Consider the following 22,513-nt stretch of genomic DNA (forward strand, 5'->3'; position numbering starts at 1 on the left):
AAACCATAAAGTTTATACCATATTTTAACCACAGAATGTACCATAGATGTGGGTATTCTTTGTACAGTGTAATCAACATGAAAATAAGTGGATGTGGCCAGAACAGATGGACACAGACTCATTCACTCCATTCATGTCCAGTCTCCCTCCTCCAACAGCATGAAACACAACAGGTGAATAAAAGTGGTAGTTCTGCTATTGCCCTGCAATGTTAGTACAAAAATCAATTTCTTTTGCTTTGGAGATTCCAGGTGCCTTCTGAATGTGGTATTAAGTGATCCTGCAGAGATAGTGAAAAAAGTGAAAGGGATGTCACGAGACAATCCATCTGTAGAGGAAAAATCAATGTTTTTAATTCATTTCAATTTCTCATTTTACAAACTTCATTACATCCAATTCTATTACAAAAATCCACTCTCTCAATATAGGAAATAATTGGAAGAAGAAAGTTCAACTGGATAAGATAATTAATTTATCTGAGTCTTAAAATGTTTCTGGGCTTTTTCAATCAGATATAACAAAATTACAGAAGCTCATATTATCAATCCAGATACAGTCTTGTGCACTGTAGATTTATCCAAATAAGTAATTCTGGTCTGTACTTGTTACAAATTCATGCTGAAGTAATTCATCACCCCCACAACACAGGGATTTATTTCCATGTCAGCAGCAGTTGCTAGAGGTGATGTGCTGCCAGGCTGGCTCTCCTGGTCGGCTGCTCTGTTGCAGTAATGCAGGCTGCAGCTGGGCAGCAAAGCATGGCCCAGCACTGCATCAGGGGAGATGGTAAATGTGGGCCTGAGTGAGGAAACACGGGCTTAGTGCATTTAATACCAGTTCTTGTTAGGGCTGCTCTGCTGCCCTGCAGTGGCCTCAACTGCACACACGTGCTGCAGGCACGACCAGGTATGGGGTGTGTGTGTGCTGGGGACAGAGAGGGGAGGCTGGGGACAGAGAGGGGAGGCTGGGGACAGAGAGGAGAGGCTGGGGACAGAGAGGAGAGGCTGGGGACAGAGGCCTGGGCTGCTCCTGCTGCTGGCCCTGGCCTGGGCCAGTCCCAGGACTGCTGATGGGCTCCAGCCTGGGCTCTCTGAGTGCCTTTCCTGCAGCCTCCCTGCTGGGCTGTGTAACTCTCAGCTCCTTACCTATGGCTAAGAGAGGAATGAAATGACTCCCTCAGAGATTCAGAATGGAAATGCAAGTACAAACCTGATGGCTGCTGTGCTTGTGGGGAGAGCTAAACTCAGAGTATTGCAAGCAGTACAGCAGTAGTCAGCAGTGACAGAGGTGGCTGAGGTCTTTAGAACTTCTGATGATCCCATCTGTTACTGCACTTTTCAGGAGAGACCTGGTTTCTTTGAGGCCCCCTATAACAAGAGATGGCAGTGCAGTGGCTTCATCAGGAGTCCTGCAAATGATTCCTGGGTCTAAAGGAGAAATCTTGTTTTCTAATCTCTGTCTAAAAGTCTTGTTTTCTTTTATGACACATGCTTTGCCATCTGTTCTCAGCGCACACAAGTTTAGAGATGGGAATTTGGAAAAAATAACCGTTTTCTAAACACAGAAATACTACTGCTGATGCCAAAGCACAGATCAGAGGGAGAAGCCTTTGGCCACTGCAGTTAAGGTTGTTACTTTGTGGGTGGAGCCTGCTCTGTTTGCAGTCTAAGGTGCTTCATGAGGAGCTCTTCTGTATGTGCTGCTTTAATTCTTCAGTGTTGTGCTACTAATCCCTGTTTTAGCCTCCCTTTAGGAATCAGACTCTTTAGGCATGACAGTGGGCAATTAACACAGCTTGCCAAAACAGCTTAGCACTTGAGTGGAAAAGGCTGGAGTCCTGCTGCCAGGGAGGTGTGGGAATGGTGACAATTAGGCTGAAGCTGGTCAGTGGGCCTTGTATTCATTTAAGGAGAGCTAACAACAAGGGGAAATGTGTCTACAATGGAAAAAGAGAGATGTTGAAGAAATATGGGGAGTTCATCTCTCTGTGCATCCCTCGGGTTAGACAAGCAGGAGAGCATGAGCAGGCTGGGATCATATTGATTTCACAGGACAAAGAAAAACCTTCCACTCCAGAAGCAAGGATGGAATTCGAGTACATGTTGGACATGTATAAATAATAGCAACATTAAAAGCATTGCAAAGTGATCTGAGTGCTGCTCCAGCTCATCTGCTTCCAGCAGGTTGGCCCATGAGGGTGTTTGTTACCCAGTGCTTGGGGATGTCTCAGTCCTAGCACTGCCTTCCTCGGTGACAAGCACAATGTCCCTCGAGTCCAGTGAGAATGAAAAGTGAGCATCCTTAGGAAGGGCTTGGTGGCTTTCAGAATCCTTACTGCATGCTGCAGTGAATTGGTGGCCTCCAAGTGAGTACAAGGTGGGCACACTTAGGAGGAGCTCCATACACAGAAACCCCCCAGGGGCACTTCTGCCCCCTTGGGAAATGCTGCCTTAGCAATGGAATGAGAGACCAGAAGTTTTCCATGTCCTGTAAATGTCAGTTCTGCTGTTCTCCCCGTTCCCTGTGCTCACAAAGGGGCACACACAGGGTTCCCTCTGTCCTGCAGCAGAGCAGGGCTGGGCACTGGCACACGCTGCTGTGCCAGCCCACAGGCTCCACACTCGGGCTGAAGGTGCCAAGAGGGAGGGGGCACAGCAGCTGGAATTGGTACAGGTACTGGCACCTTAAAGCTGTGCCTACTTTACATACCCAGCTCCAGGGAACTGTAACACAGTCTGACTTTGACTGGATTTCCAAAAAAACAAACTGCTGTTTTGGTCACAGACTGAGCCCATTTTATTGTGAGATCTGTATCTGGGAATATCCAGTGCAGGCAGTGTCTTGCATACAAGATAGAAAAACAAAAGAGAACACAGAAGGCTGGGACAAGAGGAGTGAGCAGAGAACAGTTCAGCAGGTTTGAATCTTGAATTTCCTTCCAGTGACAAGGTTGTCTACACTCAGTTTATTTCTAGCCGAGATGATGGGTGAAATTCACAGTAAGTGCTTCAGATGGAATCTCTGGGATGGATGCAGTCAGTGAGATGTTAGTACATTTGTATATGCTGAATTCATTCCAGAGAACAAGAGGTTCTTCCAGGGGGGAAATAGGGAAGAGGAGTTGAAGGACAGGATGCTGGGGGAAGTGAAGCATCTTAGTCATTCTTGTTAACATAACAACTGCTTGTCTTGAAATGATACTGGCTTGTGTAATGCTTGCAGCTAGACAAAAATTATTTCAGTGATAATAGAGCTCATCCTAAGCCAAAAAGTTGTCTCATTTCCCTTTCTTTTTATAGTATAATAAGTATGAATATCCTATTTAAACTCTTCAAAGGTTTGCAGACATAATTATTCTGTGCTTATTTTTAATTGCTGGGGGCTTAAGTTCCAGTTTGCTTTCTGACTGAGTAGATGCAGTTGCTATGCTTTTGCCATAAGATGCAGCCATTTTTTCCCCTGTCAGATTAATTCAAAAGCAGAAAATTGAGGCTGAGTGTGTGAGATGATGCTGCACCTTTTTAAGGTGAAACATTTGTGTACTTCTGTGTGCTTGCTATGACTTCTAACAACTTTAGTTTATTGGTAACTAAATGTTATGGAGTTATATAAATACATGTAACTATAAATATATCTGTATTTAATTATATTAAAATAATTGCATTAAATTATTACTCATTTTAGGATGTGTTATAATAGTCATTACTGAAGTGTGTTGTGACAGATATGAAATACATAACAGGTAAGTTATATAATTGTATAAACAGGCAAATAAGAGCTAAATATGTAAATAAAGAATGAATTGTTCTGTCAGCCAAGGGCAAAGATGGCCCAAGCACTGAGGTGACCACAGTAGGGGCAGATGCTGGCAGTGTGTGCTTGGGGCTGCCTCTCCCTGTGTTTCTGTTCCTGTATGAAGTCTGTGGCACGTGTGGAACCCATCCAGACTCCCAGAATTTGGGGGGCTGGACTGGGCCCTGAACACCATCCTGTCCAACACTGGCCACTGCCTCAGGCTGCCCCAAGCCCTGTGCAGCCTGGCCTTGGACACTTCCAGGGATCCAGGGGCATCACAGCCCCCCTGCCTCCCCACCTCACCCTCACAGTAAAGAATTCCTTCCCCACACCTGACCTACATTTCCTCTCTTGGAATTTGTGCCAAGGTGTAAAGTAGCAAAGCTCTAATCCTCTCTTTTCTGCCCTCAACTTGCTCCTAAGTGCAGATGAGCTAAATATAAATTCTGCAATGTGCACCCAGATGTTCTCTTAGAGAAACTGAGGCAAACCTTCCTGGCAGCAAGCTGCCCTGGTGCTTTTATTGACTTCTTTTCATCTGAGGTTCCGAGTACCCAGTGATGTGTGAGTGCACTGGTGGGTTGGCAGAGGCACTGGAAGGCAGATCAGAGCCTTTTGCTGTTTTCCCCTCCCTGGAAAGAGGAAGGGGTGGGGTGCTGGCAGCTGCTCCACTCATGGGCTGCCTTCTATGAAGGTAACAGAAGTGCAGCAGAAAGGCCAACAGCTCTGAAATGACCAGGCTGGTAAAAGATGGGAGGGTCAAGAGGAAACATCATCCTGCACAGGGCACCTCTGTGCTCTCCAGCCTGCTTTAACACGGTCATTTTCACCATCAGGAAGCAGAATGTGGATATTTCCTATCCTGTAAAAAGCTCCTTTAAACATAAAATTGTTAGATCCACTTCTTGCAGTGCAAGCTTTCATCTTAATTATTGCTTTTAGGCTGGAGCCAAAAATGAGTTCCTCAGCCTGCAGTTCCTTGGACCACAGCAGCACATTGCTCCTGCTGATGAGAGACATCAGGGGCTTTCAAGTATTTTCATGGTTTGTTTGCCATTTCTGCTTTGGATGTATTTTGTTTTTCTTTAAGCCAGGAAAGTTTGCAGTGAGTTGTGGTTTATTTGAAAGGTGATATTTTTCAGTACAGCACCACTGCCAGTGCACAACACAAAATCCATGACTTGTTAATTAACACTGCCCGTGCATTTTCTTCCCTTGAAGAAGGAGCTGTGCAAAAACCAAGCCCACTGATCCCCCTGGGGAGAGAGAGTGAAGCCACTTCTAATGATCTCCCAGGGAAAAGAAAAGTGTGTGGCATCACCAGCCTGATGTGTGACGATTATTTAATGACTCTGCTCACATGCTCACTGGCCTCTGTGGGCAGCACCGCTGCTTTGTTCTGCTGTGCCTGTTCCAGGAGGGTTCTGGGGGGGAGGACAGAGGTGCCACCCTGTCCCCATCCTGGCCACGCTCACTCACACCCTGCTGGCCTCTTCCAGCACGGCTTTCAGTCCAGCCTGAGGCAACAGGCCTTTCTTTATCTCATTTCCTGAGCCTCATACACTGCCAGTCTGCAGAGTTCAACCAGGAGCAACACACAAGGGATTAGTAATATCTGGAAGCAAAAAGAGGTTTTACACAGAATTTTATTATCTACTACTGATAAAGACTTTCTTTTTTTTTTTTTTTTTTTTTGTCAAAAAGAAACCTTCTAAAGGCTCATGAAAGAACTTGCTATATAAACATACTTTTCTCAACTGTGGCCTTAGAGGAAAATAAAGAACACAAGCCCTTCAAAAAGCACTTCAGGACTTTGGAAACACCATGCCAGGCCTGGTGTGAGGCTCTTAGTGGAGATAGAGCTGTAGAACTTCTAGTGGTACCAGGCTGTGTTGGGAGAAAAAGTCCATTGGCTGTTTATTAAAAAAAAACAAAGATGCAACAGCTGTTGGATTCCTGGAAGTGACACAGACCTATCCTTTCTAACTAATGGGCTTCAGCAATGGGACTCTCACTTTTTAGTGCTCTAGTGAGAATTTTTAATACGAAATTGCCTTCAGTCATCCATCTCACTTTGCTGTGTAATGTGGTAATGGGGAGAGGCCAAGGCAGGCTAATGAAATAATGGGAGCTGCTGAGGTGAGCAAGCTGCAGCTCTGCCAGGCTGGGAGCAGCTGAGGGCACCGTGTGAGGGCACACACCAAGTGGGGAGAAACTCTGCTCTGCAGCCTGGGCTGGCACAGTCTGACACTGCAGGCTGAACCAGGAGCTGCTTGGAATGAAACTCCTGAGCAGTTCATCCTCTCCAGGACTGTCCCCCGTGGCAGGGAGGTGGTGGTCCCTGCTCCCCACGGTGCTGAGGGGTCAGGAGCTGGGCTTTTCACAGCTCCACGACTTGGTACCCTCTGCCTCCTGAGCCAGCAATCAGCCTTTTCACTGGGGACTGAATGTGACCCAAGATAAACTTAGCCTACATTTAATTCTCGTTCCTTTGGCTCTTCTCCACTGATTGCAGTGGGTTTTAAATTCCTTTCATTTAGAGGGTGGTTGTTGTGTAATAACAAACATGGCCAGGGTAAGGGCAGAGACTGGCAGTGCAGAAGGAGCACGAAATGGAGCACACAGAGCACGCTGGGAGGGAGGCTGCTGCTAGTGCCTAGAAACTCCCCTGGCCCTGAGCTTACAGACACAGCAGCCCCCAGAGGAAAGGCACAGTTCAGGGTTATTCCTGCTGCCCACACGGGGCTGGGTCAGGCACTGCTGTGCAAACATGCTAATAAATGCCCTGGAGCAGAGGCCCGGGGCATGGAGCCATCCCATAATGGCAGGCAGTGACACACAGCAGCTCGGCTTTTGAGGGAGCCCTTTCACCTCAGCAAGTGCAGAATTCTGGCTATGCCAAAGGAGAACTGAATGGCCAGGCAAACACATCTTGAGTAACACAAGGAGCCTGGGAAAAACTCGTGACATGGCAAAAAGGTAAGTTAGATCCTTCTAAGAAAATCAGTCCAAGTGGATTTCAGACTCAAAAGTATTTAGAAAAGAACAGTTTTTCTTAAGTACACTGCAGAGGTCTGGCCTAGCAGGATTTACCTTCATTACACACTTGGAGTGCAGGCACTGAGCACTCAGCAGCACAATCCTGTGTTTAGGGCTCATCTGTCAGAAGTGACTTCATTCCCTACAGCTGCTTTGGAAAAGTCTCCCCGTTCCTGAGAGTCAGGATCTGTGTATTTCACACACTGGTCTCAGAATAATGATTTATTTCAAAGTTCTCATTTCGTGCAGCAACTAGGAAGGGTTTTTTATTGTTAATGTCTGATTTATCTGAACTGCCAAATGTAACAGCACATTTATTGGGGCTCACAGAAAAAAGCAGGGAGCAGAGCCCTGCTGGCTTGCACTCAGTGCTTTTTTATTACATTATCTCATCCATGTTGTTCCAGTACTTTGTGTGTTTCACCAAACATTTTCCAGCTTCCATTTCTGAGGCCTGGTCTTGGCCAAGGACAGGTGTTTGGATGCTCAGTCTGGGCTCAGCTGAGCAGCCTCAGTGCCCTGCTCAGGGGTGAGCTGGCCCAGCAGCAGCACTGTGACACCCTGTGTGTCACAGGACACAGCCACTGCAGTGGGGACCACTCAACCCTGCTGAGGGAGCCCCTGAGCTCCTTCCCAGTGTGCAGACACCAGAGTGTGTCACTATTCTGTTCAACTGTGCCCTTCTCATTAATCCAACAGCATTTTCTAATCATTCAGGTAAGTGTTATCTTACAGATTTAGAGCAAAATGTTGACATACAGGATTATTAAATAAGTGGGGGAAAAGATGAAAAATCATCAGAAATTCAAGATAGGAAGACACAGTGGAAAAATACTAGACTACTTCTCTGCCTCTGAATTCACTCATGACCTGCACAGGATGGATTCTCTTCTTTGCAGAACCTTTTCTGACAGCAGCATAGATTTCTTCTGGCTTCTCTCTTTTAACCAGGGGCTTCTTCTCTGGAGCCTTCATTCTCCACATCACAACTGGGTGTCGTGGGCCAGTAGGACTCTGAATCTTGATAATCTTTGTGGATGCAATGTAGGACATCTTCACTGTCTGCACCACAGAATTCATTAAATTTTTGGCGGCCTGAATGAGTGAAGTGACGCTGTCCAGCTGTAACAGGAAACAGAAACAGCAGCCTAGAAGTCAGCATGCTTTTAATCACAGTAGGCACAGGAGTAAACAAACTGCAGTTAAAGATCACCACAGACTAAACCATAATTTCCATATTTTCCCTTTGTGTGTTTGATCACTGTACTCCTGGTCTGCTGCTCAGACTGATGTACAGAAATTCGTGCTGGTGGAATATAGAAATGCTTGGGGAAATAATGCTAATGTTTTGTTTCTTTAACAGGAATTCATGATGCTTGTCTGCAGGGCCCAGTTCCTACTGATGGGTAATGAAACCAACTGGAAGAAGAGCTGTGAAAATGTGACCCCTTGCTTCCTGTGAGCACTAGGTAAGGCCTGCAGCTGCTCCTGTCACATTCCAGTCTCACAGGGAGCAGTGCTGGGATACTCAGAAGTGTCTGCCTCTGGCAGAGCTGCCAAACCTGTTCTCAGCAGCCAGGATTTGGATGGGATATTAGAAGTGGGATAACCCCAGAAATCCCAGTGAGTGTGGGGCCTCTCCAGCTGCTTGGGGAGTGCCACCCAAGGGCAGACTGCAGAACAAACAAAGGCCCTGGGGAAGGCCACAGCAGGGGTGTCTGCTGTCACTGCCCATGGACACAGCAACACTGAAGAAGCTCTCCATGGCTGGGCAGGAGAAATAGGGGATGACTCTTCCAAACGGGAGAGCCTTCACACTTCACCTTCTAAAGGTGCCCTTTGCTGGAGCATTTGTGTAAAAGCACTGAGGCTGGCTCTCTGAAGGGCTGCCCGGGGGTTTAGTGGCACAGTGATCCTGTGCTCTGCCATCCAGCCCAACCCCAGAGCCTTGGGCAAGGTACAGATTTACAAACGGGCTTATTAGGAAAGGTTCCAGGACTTCTCCCTTTGCCAGCTCAAGCAAATGGATCAGGTGAGAGAGGTGTGTTATTATTGTCTGTCTTCATTCTCATTGTGTAACACAAATGCAAATAAGGCAGAAATAACAACTGCAGCCAAGAGGCTGCATTTAGTTGCAATTTGGAAACACTTCTCAACTGGCAGAAAAATCTTCCAGTTAATGCAACACACACTGCTGCTCTCTGGAAATGCAATAAGAAAAAACAGTAAGATGTCTGGTTGAATGCACACATATGTGTGATGGCAAACTGAAATTATCTCAGTTCCCCAAGAAAAGGTGTAAAATCTACCAGATGGTCTCCAAAGTTCACTCCCTGCTGCGGCATGTGAACTTCCTAGAAGGGGCTGCCAGTCCACGTGGTGTCTGCAGGCACTGCTGCCATTAGAGGGTAGGTGGCTGAGTGTGGGGACTGTGCTGTGTGACCTGAATGTGCCCTCAGAAGCCTTGGCCCTGCAGCACAGCTCGTGGCACACACTCTAATGTCAACTTCACGTGCTGGCCCCCACACTTCAAACATTTTATACATCTAACCCGTTTGAAACCAGCCACTTCCCAAAGCTGCAGGCTGGCTCAGAGTTCTGTCCCCCACTCACAGCACCTCTGCAGTGCACCCCTTTGCCCAGGGAGGCTGCCTGGAGCTGCAGCCCTAGCTCAGGGCACCTAAGGGAGGCTGGCACCCACTGTTCACTGGGCAGGAGGAGACTCAGCTTCATGGAACAGCCTCCTTCCTGCTCACCTGAGTACTGGTTATACACACACACGGAATTTCAATTCTCTCTTGTTACCTACAACAGCTGACACCACCGTAATCCTGACAGCTTGTTCACAGCCTTCCCACCCCCACCCCAACAGTCCCTTTTCCAGCACTGGCATAGTAACACCACTCTGAGGCTGCTGGGACAAAGGAAAAGATGGTTTTAGTTCTGTGGCAGATGGTGAATGGACCTCAAGGAAAGTTTTTTCCCTGAAGTTTGCCAGTGGCTGCAGTGTGTGTGATTGCTCCACCTTTTTTAAAGTTGCTGGATGATTAGAGGCATGTGAGCAGGAGGGGGTGGCAGCTTGGGCAGTAAATAAATTCCTGTTTGCATGGCAGGGAAAAGGCTTCTAGAAGAACCTGGTAGCATCCAGGCAGGATGCTACAAAACTTCAGCTGTTCTTTTTTGTGACTTCAGTGTGTAGTATGGAACATGGAGAATGTTGAGGTGAGCACTGGAACTTAGATGGCCTTTCCTCCCCTGTGGAAACTCAACAGTTCCCTCTTCCTTCTGCCCCCTGCAGCTTCTTCCACAAATGGGCTGTGGAGCACTCCAGGGCTCCTACACCCCACCAATAAAACTGTTTTTATTGTTTTCTAAACTACAATCATAGGTATCTACTGCAAAACAACCTGAGGGGTGCCTGTCTGTGCTGAGGTTCTAACTGAGAACTGTGACACAGGCTCTGGCAGGGGACACCTGGCAGCTGCAGCACTGTGAACTGCAGAGCTGTTCCACGTGGCACAATTCCCCTGCCCCTTGGCACCCAGAGGAACGGAATTTGTGCCACAAAAGCTGCCCTGAGGCACAGGGGGCCCACGCTGTGAGAACAGCTCTGAGTGTCCCCTGCTCACAGGCAGTGACCAGAGCCCAGCACAGCTCTGGCCTGGCTGGGCTGGGTGAGGACAGCCACTGAGGGGCAGGGACACTCCCTCAGTGTCCCCTCAGCTTTCTCATGTGCCTTCTCAAGAGGAAGGCTGTGTTGGGGTGGGGTATTAGCAGCATTCAGAGTCTGGGGGAAGCTTTTAGATGTTCTTAGTTGTGTAGTACAGATGGTAGCAATCAGGCCATACATTTAATCTTTTTTGGCTTCAGAGAGCAGCTGTTTTTCTACCTCAACAGCAGTAACACTGTACAGTTTGGTGGAAATCTGTTGTTCTATAAAACTGATGTACTCAAGAACTTTCTTCACTTGGATGCTTTTATCTCACATATTCAGCATGCTCTTCAAGGTCTCATATCCAACAAAACTCAAGGAATGAAACTTGGCATAAATGAAAGACTGATGAAATATTCATTGAGCGTTTAGGTTCATTTCACTTGGAGAGATGGAGCTGCAAACTCTTCAATGCACAGCAAGTGGTACATAAAGATTCACTAGCAAAACAAACAAACCGACCAACCCCACACTAAGAGCTGTTTTATTTTTGCCTAACTTCACTTTTGCTCTTTCAGCATTTTCCATGGAGATGCCATGTCCCAGCCTCCCAGCTTTACAGGTGTGACTGTGTGAGTTAAGACAGTAATTCATTAAAGGCTTTAGGAAAAACGTCCCTTGCCATTTCTTTCCTCACTTGTCCTGTAAGCATTAGTACTTGCTGCCGTTGCAAAAGGAATTCAGAATTACTCTGATCACTGTAGTTTCACCGGCTGAAACACACAGGATACAGAGCAGATTACAGTATTTTTTCAGAAATAACCCCACCCCACATCGGGCTGGCAGCACTCCTGCTGAAATCCACTCTCCCATCCCCAGCACTTTCATTCCTCCTCTCTACTAAGTCCTGAGAGCAAGAAAGCAAGCTCTCCACGGAGTAACAGAGCTGAAGGCAAAGGTAAAAGAAGAAATGAATTTTGAGGCTTTGGCAGTGCTGAGGCAGGCTCCTGCCCCGTGCTTTGTGTGGCCGTGCAGGTGCTGTCCCCTGCCCTCAGGCTGGAGCTGTGCAGGCTGAGAGCAGCACTCCCCCACAGTGCTGCAGCCCCAGCTGCTCTGCTGGGAGCAGGGAACTCTAAGGCCTGGCTGCTGGAGGACAGATGTGTCAGTTGGCTCTTCTTTACAATATCCCAAGTGCTAGTTACACTTCAGCCACATCTACGTGTTTCATACAGGTGGAAGCTGAGAACTGAACATTAAATACAGAGTTTTTTATCAGTGTTTGAAGGCTGAACATAAAATTCTTTTGGAAGCAAGGTCAGTTATTAAAAATTGATTTTAATTGAAACACAAGGTTCATTAAATACATTCCTAGAAGCAGATTGCCTTTGGTACACTATACCAAGAGACTAAGACTGAATTGCTTTGACAGCGACATCTGAATATAACACAAGTTCTGCATTTTCAATCAGAGCAGTGAGTGTCTGAGTGTGCTGCATTTCAGCTAAGGAGTCCACTGTGCTTCTGATTTTAATCCTGCTTTTTTTTACTAGGTCTGGCTGTTTGCTGTTTTGTATTATTGTATGGTTCTTTCACTAAGGTTGATATATAAAATAGTCATTTAATCCCTTAGGATTAAAAGTAGCAGAACAATCCAAACATGTTAATTATTAAGGGTGAAGTCTGGACTGTTGAAGACATTGGAGTTTTTGCTAGGCCTTGGCCAGGATTTTAACACCACTCCCTTGCCTGGTTTTCTGAGCCTCCCTTTTTTCCCCACTCAGGGCAGTGTTATTTTCTTTTTAGTGAAATGGAGCTCTGGGTCCAGCAGTGGCAGCAGAAGCTGGGTGTGCAGGAAAGCAGAGCTGGAACTGGAAGCACTGGGTTCCCTGTGCTGTGTGCTCATGGGCTCCCTCTGGGACACTGCAGAGATCTCATGCCATGGACGTGGCCTCAGGAACTTCACTGCCTGAGCTTCTTTCCAAGGAGCTGAGTTTTCCTAAAACCGTGGCTGCTCCACTGGCTGTCAGTGTCTGTGTGTCCAGCCACTGATTGCTTTCAGCACCTCAGGGGTGTCTGGGCTTTGTTCTTTGCTTTACCCATTTTTCAGGTGGGGAAATTGAATCTAATGGACTAAAAACTAACCATTACCACAGTCTGCTTCAGGCTAAGCAGGATTCAAAGAACTGAAAGTGAGTTCTATAATTAGCCCAGGCCTGTGTCCAAGTTCAATGATAAACAACTTACATTAAGGGCTGTGAAATTGTTCCTGTGCAACACCATAATGGAGCAGATGCTTAGCCAGGCAGATAGCTCAGTCCCTCCCCACTACTGCTGCTTTCACTTCCAGGGAGGATTTCAAAAAAGGAATCTATTTTTTTAAAAACAGGCCCTTCAGAAAAAGAGAACAGTGGCTTAATATAAATCCTTTCCTTGCTGTTGAGGAAGAAATCAAGTGTTTGCTGCAATGATCTTTTACATACACTGAGGCTAAGAACTATAAGATACATCCTGATTTTTATTACATTACCTAATTACCAGAGTAATTATTTCTAAGGAAAGTTAGCTGTCCTTAGTGTCCATGACCAGAAACAATTGCTACTCCTTTAGTTTTTCTCACTAGATGCAGTTTAGGAAGCATTAGTAACTGGAATCTCTGCAAGGAAAATCTATCCCTTACTTTGCTTCCAAAGGCCAGGATTTCTGTATCCACACACCTGCCAGTGTACACTAGGCAAAAGCAAGAAAGGTGAAGTGTTACTAGATGGAAAAAGCCCAGAGTGAAACATTGCTGTCAACTCTCAGCAGAAGAAAACTTGTGTCAGCTGTTGGGGGTTCGTGTCAGCTTTTAGAAATGGAGCAGTTCAGATTTTCACAGTCCAACAGTGAAATAAGTGCAGGTGACCTCCCCCATCCATTCAAAGAGGACAGAGCAGGAGCTGTGCCCTGGCTTTGGCAGAGCAGCCCCTGGATGTGAAGCAAGGAAAAAGGGACGCTGTGGCACCACAGTGGTGCCTGCAGAGACTCAGGTGGGCTGTCAGGGAAGCCCCTGTTCCAGTGTCATTGTCACCTGGCTGCTTTCAGCCCTTTGCTCCTGCCCTGCCAGGGCCACAGCAACGCTGCTCTGCCCATCCCACTGCTCTTGCAGGGCAAAGGACAGCCAGACCCCAAAGGAGCTGAACTGCACTGCCCCAGCTCCTGAAGGCCCTGCAGTGTGGCCAAGGCAGCCTTTTCCTGGGCTCTGGATATCCAGGAACTGGGGCTATGTCAGCCAAAGGCCCAGAGACCCTCCCTTGCTTTTTTCTAACTTCTGGCTGCAAGCTCCTGCAGCTTTGCCTCTGTGTTTTCACCTGTGGCTCAGCTTCCAAAGCTGGAACACATTCATTGCAGTGTCCTGCTGGAAATCTGTGATTTAACAGGCCTGGGATCTCAGCAAGGGAAACACATTTCAGTCCAGCCTTGGAGCATGAAGTTAAGACACACTAAAGCACCTCCATTTGGCACAAAAGCAGCCTGACGTCAGTGTGTGAGTTACAGTCTGGCTCTTGGGAAGGCAGGGGGCTGAAGATAAATAAGACACCTGCAGGAAGAGCAGAGTGAAACAGCCCCCAGTGCACAGGTAAGGCTGGCCAGCCTGAGGTGGGGGGGCTTCTGTGCCAGTTAGCAAATGCTGGGATACTGGGACTGGAGAGTTTGCTCCTCCACACCCTTCTTTGTAAAGCCAAAAAGCTTTGCCTTTCTTACCAACTACAATATAAAAATCAAACACAAGAAGATAATGACTGTAAGTAGCACAAAACAGAATTGCCTGGCAAAAGTCATGGAGCACAGCATTGATATATGTAAGATATGATCATTTTCTGCCCTGTGATACAATTCTCTCCAGTTAAAGCCATTGCTGGAGAAAGAGCAAACTGGCAAGGCAAGGTGCAAGCCTATGGCTGTGCAGTGCTTGTAAAGTCAAGGATCAGCTTATCTGCATAAGTGAGTGCAATTACTGTCAATCTGCATACTGCAAATGTTACCCCATTATTTTGTGCCTGAAGAGGCACCAATTTAATTAATACAAGGAAATGTCCCTTTCCTATGTAATCACTCCTAATGAAGACTTAGTGAATCCTCATCATTTGGACTTCAGCAGCTTAGAAGCTGGCAATGCAGCAGCAGTACTCCAGTACTGGTGGGACTATGAAACACTAAATAGTCAGCAAGGAACTTTTAGTTTCCTCTCTTTTTTCTGTACAGGACCCTTTCTAAGCTCCATAATGGGGGGCTGACTAGAGAGAGAGTACTGGAGCTTGGGAACACACAGTGAGGGAAGGCAGACTGCAAGTCCAAAAGCCACTTAAACAAGGAGAGCAGGGACAAGAGCTGTGAGCTGCGGGAAGTCCACAGTACATCCCAGCTGCCCCAGAGAACCTGGTCTAATTAATCTGCACTAATGATCCAGCTGGGTATGAACTGGAGCCCCTTCCAGGGCAGGGAGACAGGGGCACAGGGCACACACATCACAAAGAGCTGAAGAGGCTTGATCTGTGTTTATGGATTTCAGTTCTTCATCTGCATAATGCTCTGTGTGGTCACAGAGTAAGTGCCAAACTGAGCTGTGCTGGCAGCCCCTCCTCCAGTGCAGGTCAGCCTGGAGGTGAGAACACTCTGTGCTGCTGGCAGGGACACAGCTGCCCCTGTGCCATGGCCCTGCCACCCAGTGCTCCAGGGCACCACTCAGGGCTAAGCTACAACTCCAGGGCTCCTCTGCTTGCTCCAGCACAGCACCAGCCACAACTGGCAGGACAGGGACTGTGGCTGCTGTGTCTCAAGAGGACACTGCTGTCATGTGACACTACATCCTCTGCTCTTCATCCCACTTGGTCTTCAGGCTTCAAGAGAAGCTGCTTGGGTTATTTTTAAATGAACCACTGCTCCTGTAGAAGGAATTTTCCTTGAAGGTGATGCAAGATGCCTGTGCACAGTGTAATGGTTGGAGAAGGAAGGTGTGGGGTGGATGTAAGAGCCATCTCAAAGCAGTGCTGTTATGTGTGGGTTCACCTGTGCATTTGTCCCTGTGCAGGTTGGCAGTGACCCGTGTGAAGGTGGAAATGTGTCATTTCTCCAGGAGAGGAGCCTCCCCCCTCAGCTCCTGAAGGAGGGGGGAGATGGGGAGGCAGCCACTGCCAGCCAGAGGAGGGGATGTGGGGATGCCCGAGGACCAGGGAGGGTGCAGGGGGCACCTGGCACTATGATTATTTCCTAATGCTCCATCTACAAGATTCCTGTTCCTGTAGCAGGTCTTCGTCCTTTAACCAGAGGATGGATTCATTTTCAGGTATTTGGAGACTCCCAAGTTTTTTTACTTAATGCACAATAAAACCTTTACTAGCTGCAAGGGTGGGGCCTCTTGTTTTTTTTTCTTAATCATCTTGCTGTGTCCTTTTCTGATTCTCATTCAGAGAAGATCAGGACTGGGGAGACCATAAAGTACAATCCTATTCCAGCTACAGTTCTGACTCTTATTTTCTAATGCAGTTCTGATACTTCTGGGGAGGGGGAAGGTGGGAAGGGAGAGAAGAACCCCCCTGCTTTGTCACACACAACTCATCACTTTTTCAAGGCCAGCTAACCTAGGACTGTGATAAATTTCTAAAGCCTCCACATTCACTTTCAAAGCTCGAACTTCCTCGAGCTTTTAAGAAAAGCAATTCAATAACCATTTTATACCACTAGTGCATTTCTGCCCCTCTCAACTGAGCAGTTTCTCTGTACAACATAAATCCCGTTGTTCTTCTGAAACTGAAGCAATTAAAACATTATTAAGTAAGTTAACACAAATAGGCCATCACTGGCTGCAGTTTCACATAACCAGTTTTAATTGCGGGGGCAGTTGAGCACAGTCAGTCATGAATGGCCTCCCCTTCCCAAGGGGACACCAGGGAGATTTTTTTTCTATTTTCTACAAAATTTTCGTAACTTAGACCAACCAACTGTGTCTCCAGTGTCTTTAAAAGGCTCGGGGTGAGAGCACAGGTCTCTGTTGACACTGGCTGGCAATCTGGCTCTTTCCTATGTAGCACCCATATTATTAGAAAAAAAACAAAACAAACATACAGTCACTGTTGGAGAATTTTCCAAGATTACATAAGAGAGTAACAACCTTGCAGCATCTCACTCTGGTTTCACAGGACACTCCCAAGGCCATTCAGGCCTCTAAGCATGTTCTTCATTTCCACTGACTCCCAAAATAAGCACCTGTGTTTATTGAACTGGGAGTTCAGCATTTATCTGAACAAGAACTTGGCTTTCTCAAGTTTCTGGACAAGTTCTCACCCTCCTTCCTTGAAGCAGGGTTAGGATCTGTGGTCATCCCTTCAGGATTAGCAATTAATTTACATTTGGGATTTCATTTTTAGAATTAAAATTTTTGCACCAGGCAGATTATGCACTGTTGACAGGAGTGACTCAACAAAAAAGGTAAAGAAAACAATGAGAATATTCTACAGCACGAGGCTGAAATAGCAAGAACCAAACTTGGTCCCAACATTTGGTTTTACTGTGACCCACACTGGTCACAGAACTGCTGGTGAGAATAAACAGGTAAGGAAGAGCAACTTTGTTCATGTGCAGCCCAAGTCTGGCTTCAGAAATTAACTGTATGTTCAAATGTGGTGTCTAAATTACCATTTGAATAGCCAGCACAAGTATCCTACAGAGAGGAGTATTTCACATCTTCATTTCTGATTAGTTTATAAACCACATAAAATGTAACAGTTTTAGTGAGAGATAAGTAGGAAAAGGCCTAGAGAAAGGCAGAAATAGACAGTACAGAGATGGAGGGGTAGAGACAGGGACAGGGACAGGCAGAGACAGGGACACACAGGTTGGATCAGGTAGAGACTGCTCTGGACTGGGACAGACAGACAGATAGGGATGGACAGAGAGGTGCTGACAGACTGACAGGTATAGATAGATATTGACATTATTGACAGATAAAGAGATGTTTTCTGACAGGGAGAGGTAGTGATGGGTACACATACACACTGACAGACAGGCACAGACAGATCCTGACAGAGTCTGCTGGATTTTGACAGGTTCTGTTACAATCTGACAGATTCTGCAAGATTTTAGTAGATTCTGTTAAATTTTGGCAGATTCTGACACGTTTTCCTAGATTCTGACAGAGATAGTGGCAGTGATGGAGACAGGACTGACAGAGATTCTGTCAGATATTGACAGGTTCAGAGAGGAGATACATGTAAGGACAGAGGGACAGGGACAGACAGGTGGAGTAAGTGGAGGTGGACAGAGACATGAACAGGTAACTGGGATAGGTACAGAGATACAGGTAGAGATGTGTGTATATACAGATCTGGCATGTATGGACAGAGATGAGTTTAGACAGGCAGAGCTAAAAATATTGACAGGTCCAGAGAGGTACTGGCAGGTATGGACAGGCAGAAATAGGGATGGTTTGATAGAGACAGACATAGCTCAGAGAGGAACACACAGGGACAGCCATGAGTAACCTGAGCTAGGTACAGGTTAATACACACAGGTACAGATGAACACAGATAGCCAGTGATGGGCACAGACACACAGCATTCCAAACTCTGTGCACAAGGAGTTCAATACCAGTGTGCAAAGGGTAGAATGTGTCTGGTGGGAAGGGTGTCCTACCTGCTTTTGGTGCCATTCACCAGATTTGTACCTTGGAATCATCCCATGGGCTCCAGGTAGTAACACACCACAGAACATGGGAATGTGAAGGCACTTTATGGATGGCTGTACTGAGGCCAAGTGCAGGAAAGTTCCATAAAATCACAAAAATGTCTTTTCCTTGGCTAATGATACTTGACTGGAAAGGAGCTAGTAACTCTTAAAGCAAAATCAAGAAATTCACTCAAGAATCAAGTCACCTTGCTCTTCCTTTTATTAATTTCTGTAGACCTGTAAGAATGCCCTGCAGCATTTTTTTTCTGGCTGGAACTCCAGCCCTGGAGTGTTTTTACTGTGTTCAGACACACATGACCATATTCCATATGTGTAAGCCAATGCAGCAGCACTGTCAGGGGTTCTTCAAACCAAACCACTCCACAGTAACAGTGGTAACACAGTGTGCTGGGAGAATTTAAAAAGAAAAGGTCCTTGTTACTCCCTCAAAGCCACGAATCTTGCACTTCCCTGTCACAGATTCCTGCTGTGAAGCAGGTGTTAGAGAATTGGAGTGACAGTGGGACAGGCTGCAAGCACAGAAAGGCCAACTCAAATGTAACATGCACTTTAACTAACAGAGTACTCCATGCCATTTTCTACTTACTGCAGACATGATGAGCTCTCCACCCAGATTCTGGATTTCTGCTTTCACCTGGCTGCAGATCTTGAGCTGATGGGAGTACAGCTTGATCTGTTCTAGGTAAGCCAGTAAATCCTGTTTGCACGACTGGTCTGGGCACTGGAAAGAACAAATAAAACATTTCAGTCACTGCTGATTCCAAAGGATGTCTGAGGAATCACATTAAAACTTCACTGAGGAGCATTCCAGTTGCAGACTGCTGGAGCCTTGCTTTTCACTGCACTTGCACCAGGCTGCAAAGTTCATTCCTCTTGGGAAGCCTTTTAATGCTATGGTTGGGAGCTCAGATTAAACCTAAAATTCCCCATGTGCACGCTGTATTTAACATTGCTGTGCTTGCCTTAGCAGTATTTCTGAACACATCCCTCAGTGTATGGAGCAATTAGTTCAATTCCTGAGATGATCTCTAAGAAAACAGCTCCATTAACAGTGATGAGGGCATTCCAGACACGTTTTGTGGGCAATGTAACCATACATGCAGAGACATGGTAACATCTGTCTGTTATGCTTCATCTTGTAGTATGATCTGTGGGGTTTGTGTTCCATCCAGAGTGTACTCAACTCCATCTGCAGCTCTTCTCTAGCAGTGGGAACAGTAAAATTAGAATGTCTTAGGGAAAACTCACAGATCTCAGTATTTTTAACAATACAGATTTCTATTCTAGAAATAAAAATAAGATTGTTCTAACCTAATTTTTCTCAGAACCCATGGAGTACTTGGAGCAGTGTTGCTCTGGGGTAGCAGGGCAGCCATGAAAGGCTGGGTATGAATTTGTTCTAAGGCTCATTGGCATTGCTGTGGCAGAATAAATGACCTGAAGGGGAATGGTGAGTGCAGGTTCACAGACGTGGTTTTGGCCAGGGTGTGATCCTGACTGACAGGCACAGCCCCTTCCTTTGGACATCAAACCCTGCTCAGCTTTGCAGGCTGAAAAAGCAAAGATACATCCCCATCAACTGCACACTGGCAACAATCACCTGGGCTTTTACTGAACCCCATAAATATTTCAGCTCCTGGCTTTGCTGAAGCAACAGTGAGTGTTCCAAGGGCTGGTGGGACAATGAAGAACACTTCATACTCTGCAGTAATGTTTGGTTAAGCAAATTCATGCAAAAGGTAACAGCAAACAAGGAAAGAGTGTACAGTTTTCAATTCTTTAATATGACTGAACATCAGTCCTTACCTCATGTTCTGCTACATCCAGCACTGTTTCCTGTATTTGGGCACAGTTTACAACAAAACCAAACACTTCCTTGATGTGTTCTCTTTCATATGTGATGTTTTCAAAATGCTAGCACATTATGGAAAACTGCCCTAAAATAAGTCTTTATTTCTTCCTTATTAAGGACTGCCAAAATCAGTATTTATATAATGGTATGTCAGTGATCAGAAAGCTGGAAAACTGTGTATTTAATCTCATTAACAAAAAATTATACTTCCAGTAAAATACAATAAATCCCTTAGTGCATCAGAACTCAGAATACCAAGGTGGTGTGTATTCCTGGCATGAGATTCTTCTTCCTCCATTTTTTCCCTTCCTTAGTTACACTTGATTTTTTTATCCCTTGGCCTTATCCTTTCATCCTTTTGCCCAGAAAGCCTCAAGAGAAAGGTGTATTGGGTGTCACTTCAAGCAGTGACAACAGCAATTACAGGAGTTCAGAGACAGGAATGATTATTATGTAATTGTCTTTTATATGAGAATAGTGTCAGGCTAGTCACAGGTGCTGTCTCCCTTACAGAGCATTACACACATGTGTGCCATGTCAGGAATGATGCACAGCAAAGGCCAGGAACTGAACTCAGAAACAAGACCTTGAGGTTCTCTGGAAACACTTTCAGTGCCAGAAGCACTCAGAAAAGCCAGTGCAGGGCATTGGATAAGAAAATTCTCCTGCAGTGTAGTTCTGGAACTGTAAAGTGTGTGACACATCCACAGCTTCACCACCTGAGTAGGTGCAGGGCATCTTTCCCTCCACTGGCCACACCAGGGCCCACACAGAGGGGAGGGCTGGAGTGACTCCTCAATTCCAAACCCTGGGACCCCCAGAAAGTGACTCCCAGGAGTGCAAAACAAAGGACATGGTTTTTAACATGGGGTTGTTCAACTGCAGAAATCTTTGTTAAAGAATGCTTACATTAAAGTTTTACATAGGAAAAAGGAGTTACTGGACTAAGGAATGGGAAATATCAAAGTGGTATCAAGTGTATGAGAAATATGTCTGGTTAGTAAATCCTGGAGTTAGTAAATCCAGGCTGGGAGCACCGTGGCAGTCACATGGATCTGTGATGCTCCTGTGATTCGTGTGCAGAGGTTGCTGCTGATGCTGTAACTGTGATGATTCTCACCCTTGTTAATCTGAGCCATCCTGGAAGTGCTTGTGAGTGTGGACTGAAATACTGCCAAGTGTACCACACTGTATCCCTTCCCTTCAAACACAGCAACAGAGAGCTATAAAAATCAGTCACATCTTTTTTTTTCCCTGTAATAGAAATTCTACATCATTTAGTTGTTCAGAAAAGGCAACATGTGACATCCTCCACTAAGAAGTGTGAATGCTGCTTAGGAGGCACTTACTGGCATTCATGTTCTACTCTGGGCACCAAATTTCTGAAGGGTTTATCCAGTTTGGCCCAAATTCAGAGAACAGTTATTTGGTAGCCCAGAGGAATGCAAACTTCATTTTATTTTAAGATCTCACGAGTGCAGGGCATAGGAAACCTGGCAAAATAACAGCTGAAAAAAGGAATCTGAAAATATCTTTGAGATACAAAGGAAATACCACAATGAGAAAAGAGCTTTCTAAGTTAAAGGATAACTTTGCACAGCCAAAAAAAGCTTTCAGAAGTTGAGGATCACACTATCTGTAATAAGAAGAATAAAGCAAGATTCTTTTTTGGTGAGTTTGACACCTATCTAATAACACTTGCAATCATGTTCACCAGTACTGCAAGGGCTGCCTTGGTTCATCTTTTGTGTTTGGGTTTTTCTGCTTTTAATGCATATAATGTAATGTAAAAACTGCACCTAGAAGCCAAGCAGCACCTGTAAGTAAGGAGTGTCCTTCAGAGGCACAGAACAAATCCCAGGGGTCAGGTGGCTCCTGGGTGTCAGCTGTGAAAGTTCTGAGCCAGGACAAAGGCAAAGAGTTGGAGTGAATTCAGGAAAAGGGTTACAATAACCTGAATGATGTCACATTTCCCAGCAGCTGTGAGGGGACACACAAATTATCACCACTAATGGTTCATTAATACTTTTTCCTCACTCTGGAGTCACTGTAGTACAACACCTGAAATCTTTCCTAAAAGAAGTATTTCAGTGAGAGTGGATTCCCTGTCCTAAAACCACTGTGGGGGACTCAGGTGGGAGGTGCTGATTGTTCAGGGACACGCTGGGCAGTTGTGCTGGGTTTCTTCTTTCTCTCTGCTCTCAGTCCTCTCTCCCCCTCTCTTTCAGCATCAATATTAGTACTACTACTACTACCATTATATTTTAAATTATTAAACTTTTTGTAACAACTCATGAGGTTTCCTTTTTTTTTTCCAATTCCAGAAGTAGGTGACCAAGCAACTACATTATATTGCTAGCTGGGGTTAAACCAGGAAACAGCTTTTTAGACAACTATTTATATACTAACATATACCTTAATGTGTTGTTGGTAATAGTAATATATACATATAT

At 45.8% G+C, this 22,513-nt stretch overlaps 1 protein-coding gene and 1 long non-coding RNA gene across 4 annotated transcripts in view; one reads left to right on the forward strand and one right to left on the reverse strand.

Annotated features, from left to right (window-relative positions):
- Window positions 1-15,837, forward strand: part of LOC106857330 (uncharacterized) — a 35,726-nt gene extending 19,889 nt beyond the window's left edge. The window contains exons 2-3 of the long non-coding RNA XR_015805047.1: window positions 8,198-8,303; window positions 15,555-15,837. This is a non-coding gene — a long non-coding RNA (uncharacterized LOC106857330). The remainder of the gene's footprint in view (window positions 1-8,197; window positions 8,304-15,554) is intronic.
- Window positions 2,773-22,513, reverse strand: part of CTNNA3 (catenin alpha 3) — a 369,305-nt gene continuing 349,564 nt past the window's right edge. For all 3 annotated transcript variants that reach the window (XM_014883316.2, XM_088168652.1, XM_088168651.1), the window contains 2 exons: window positions 18,795-18,929; window positions 2,773-7,956 (listed from right to left, as the gene is read on the reverse strand). In XM_014883316.2, the coding sequence (XP_014738802.1) occupies window positions 7,669-7,956; window positions 18,795-18,929 (423 nt within the window). In that variant the 3' untranslated portion in view covers window positions 2,773-7,668. The remainder of the gene's footprint in view (window positions 7,957-18,794; window positions 18,930-22,513) is intronic.

This window comes from Sturnus vulgaris, chromosome 8, assembly GCF_052056855.1.
Source record: "Sturnus vulgaris isolate bStuVul1 chromosome 8, bStuVul1.hap1, whole genome shotgun sequence".
Taxonomy (NCBI): Eukaryota; Metazoa; Chordata; class Aves; order Passeriformes; family Sturnidae; genus Sturnus; species Sturnus vulgaris.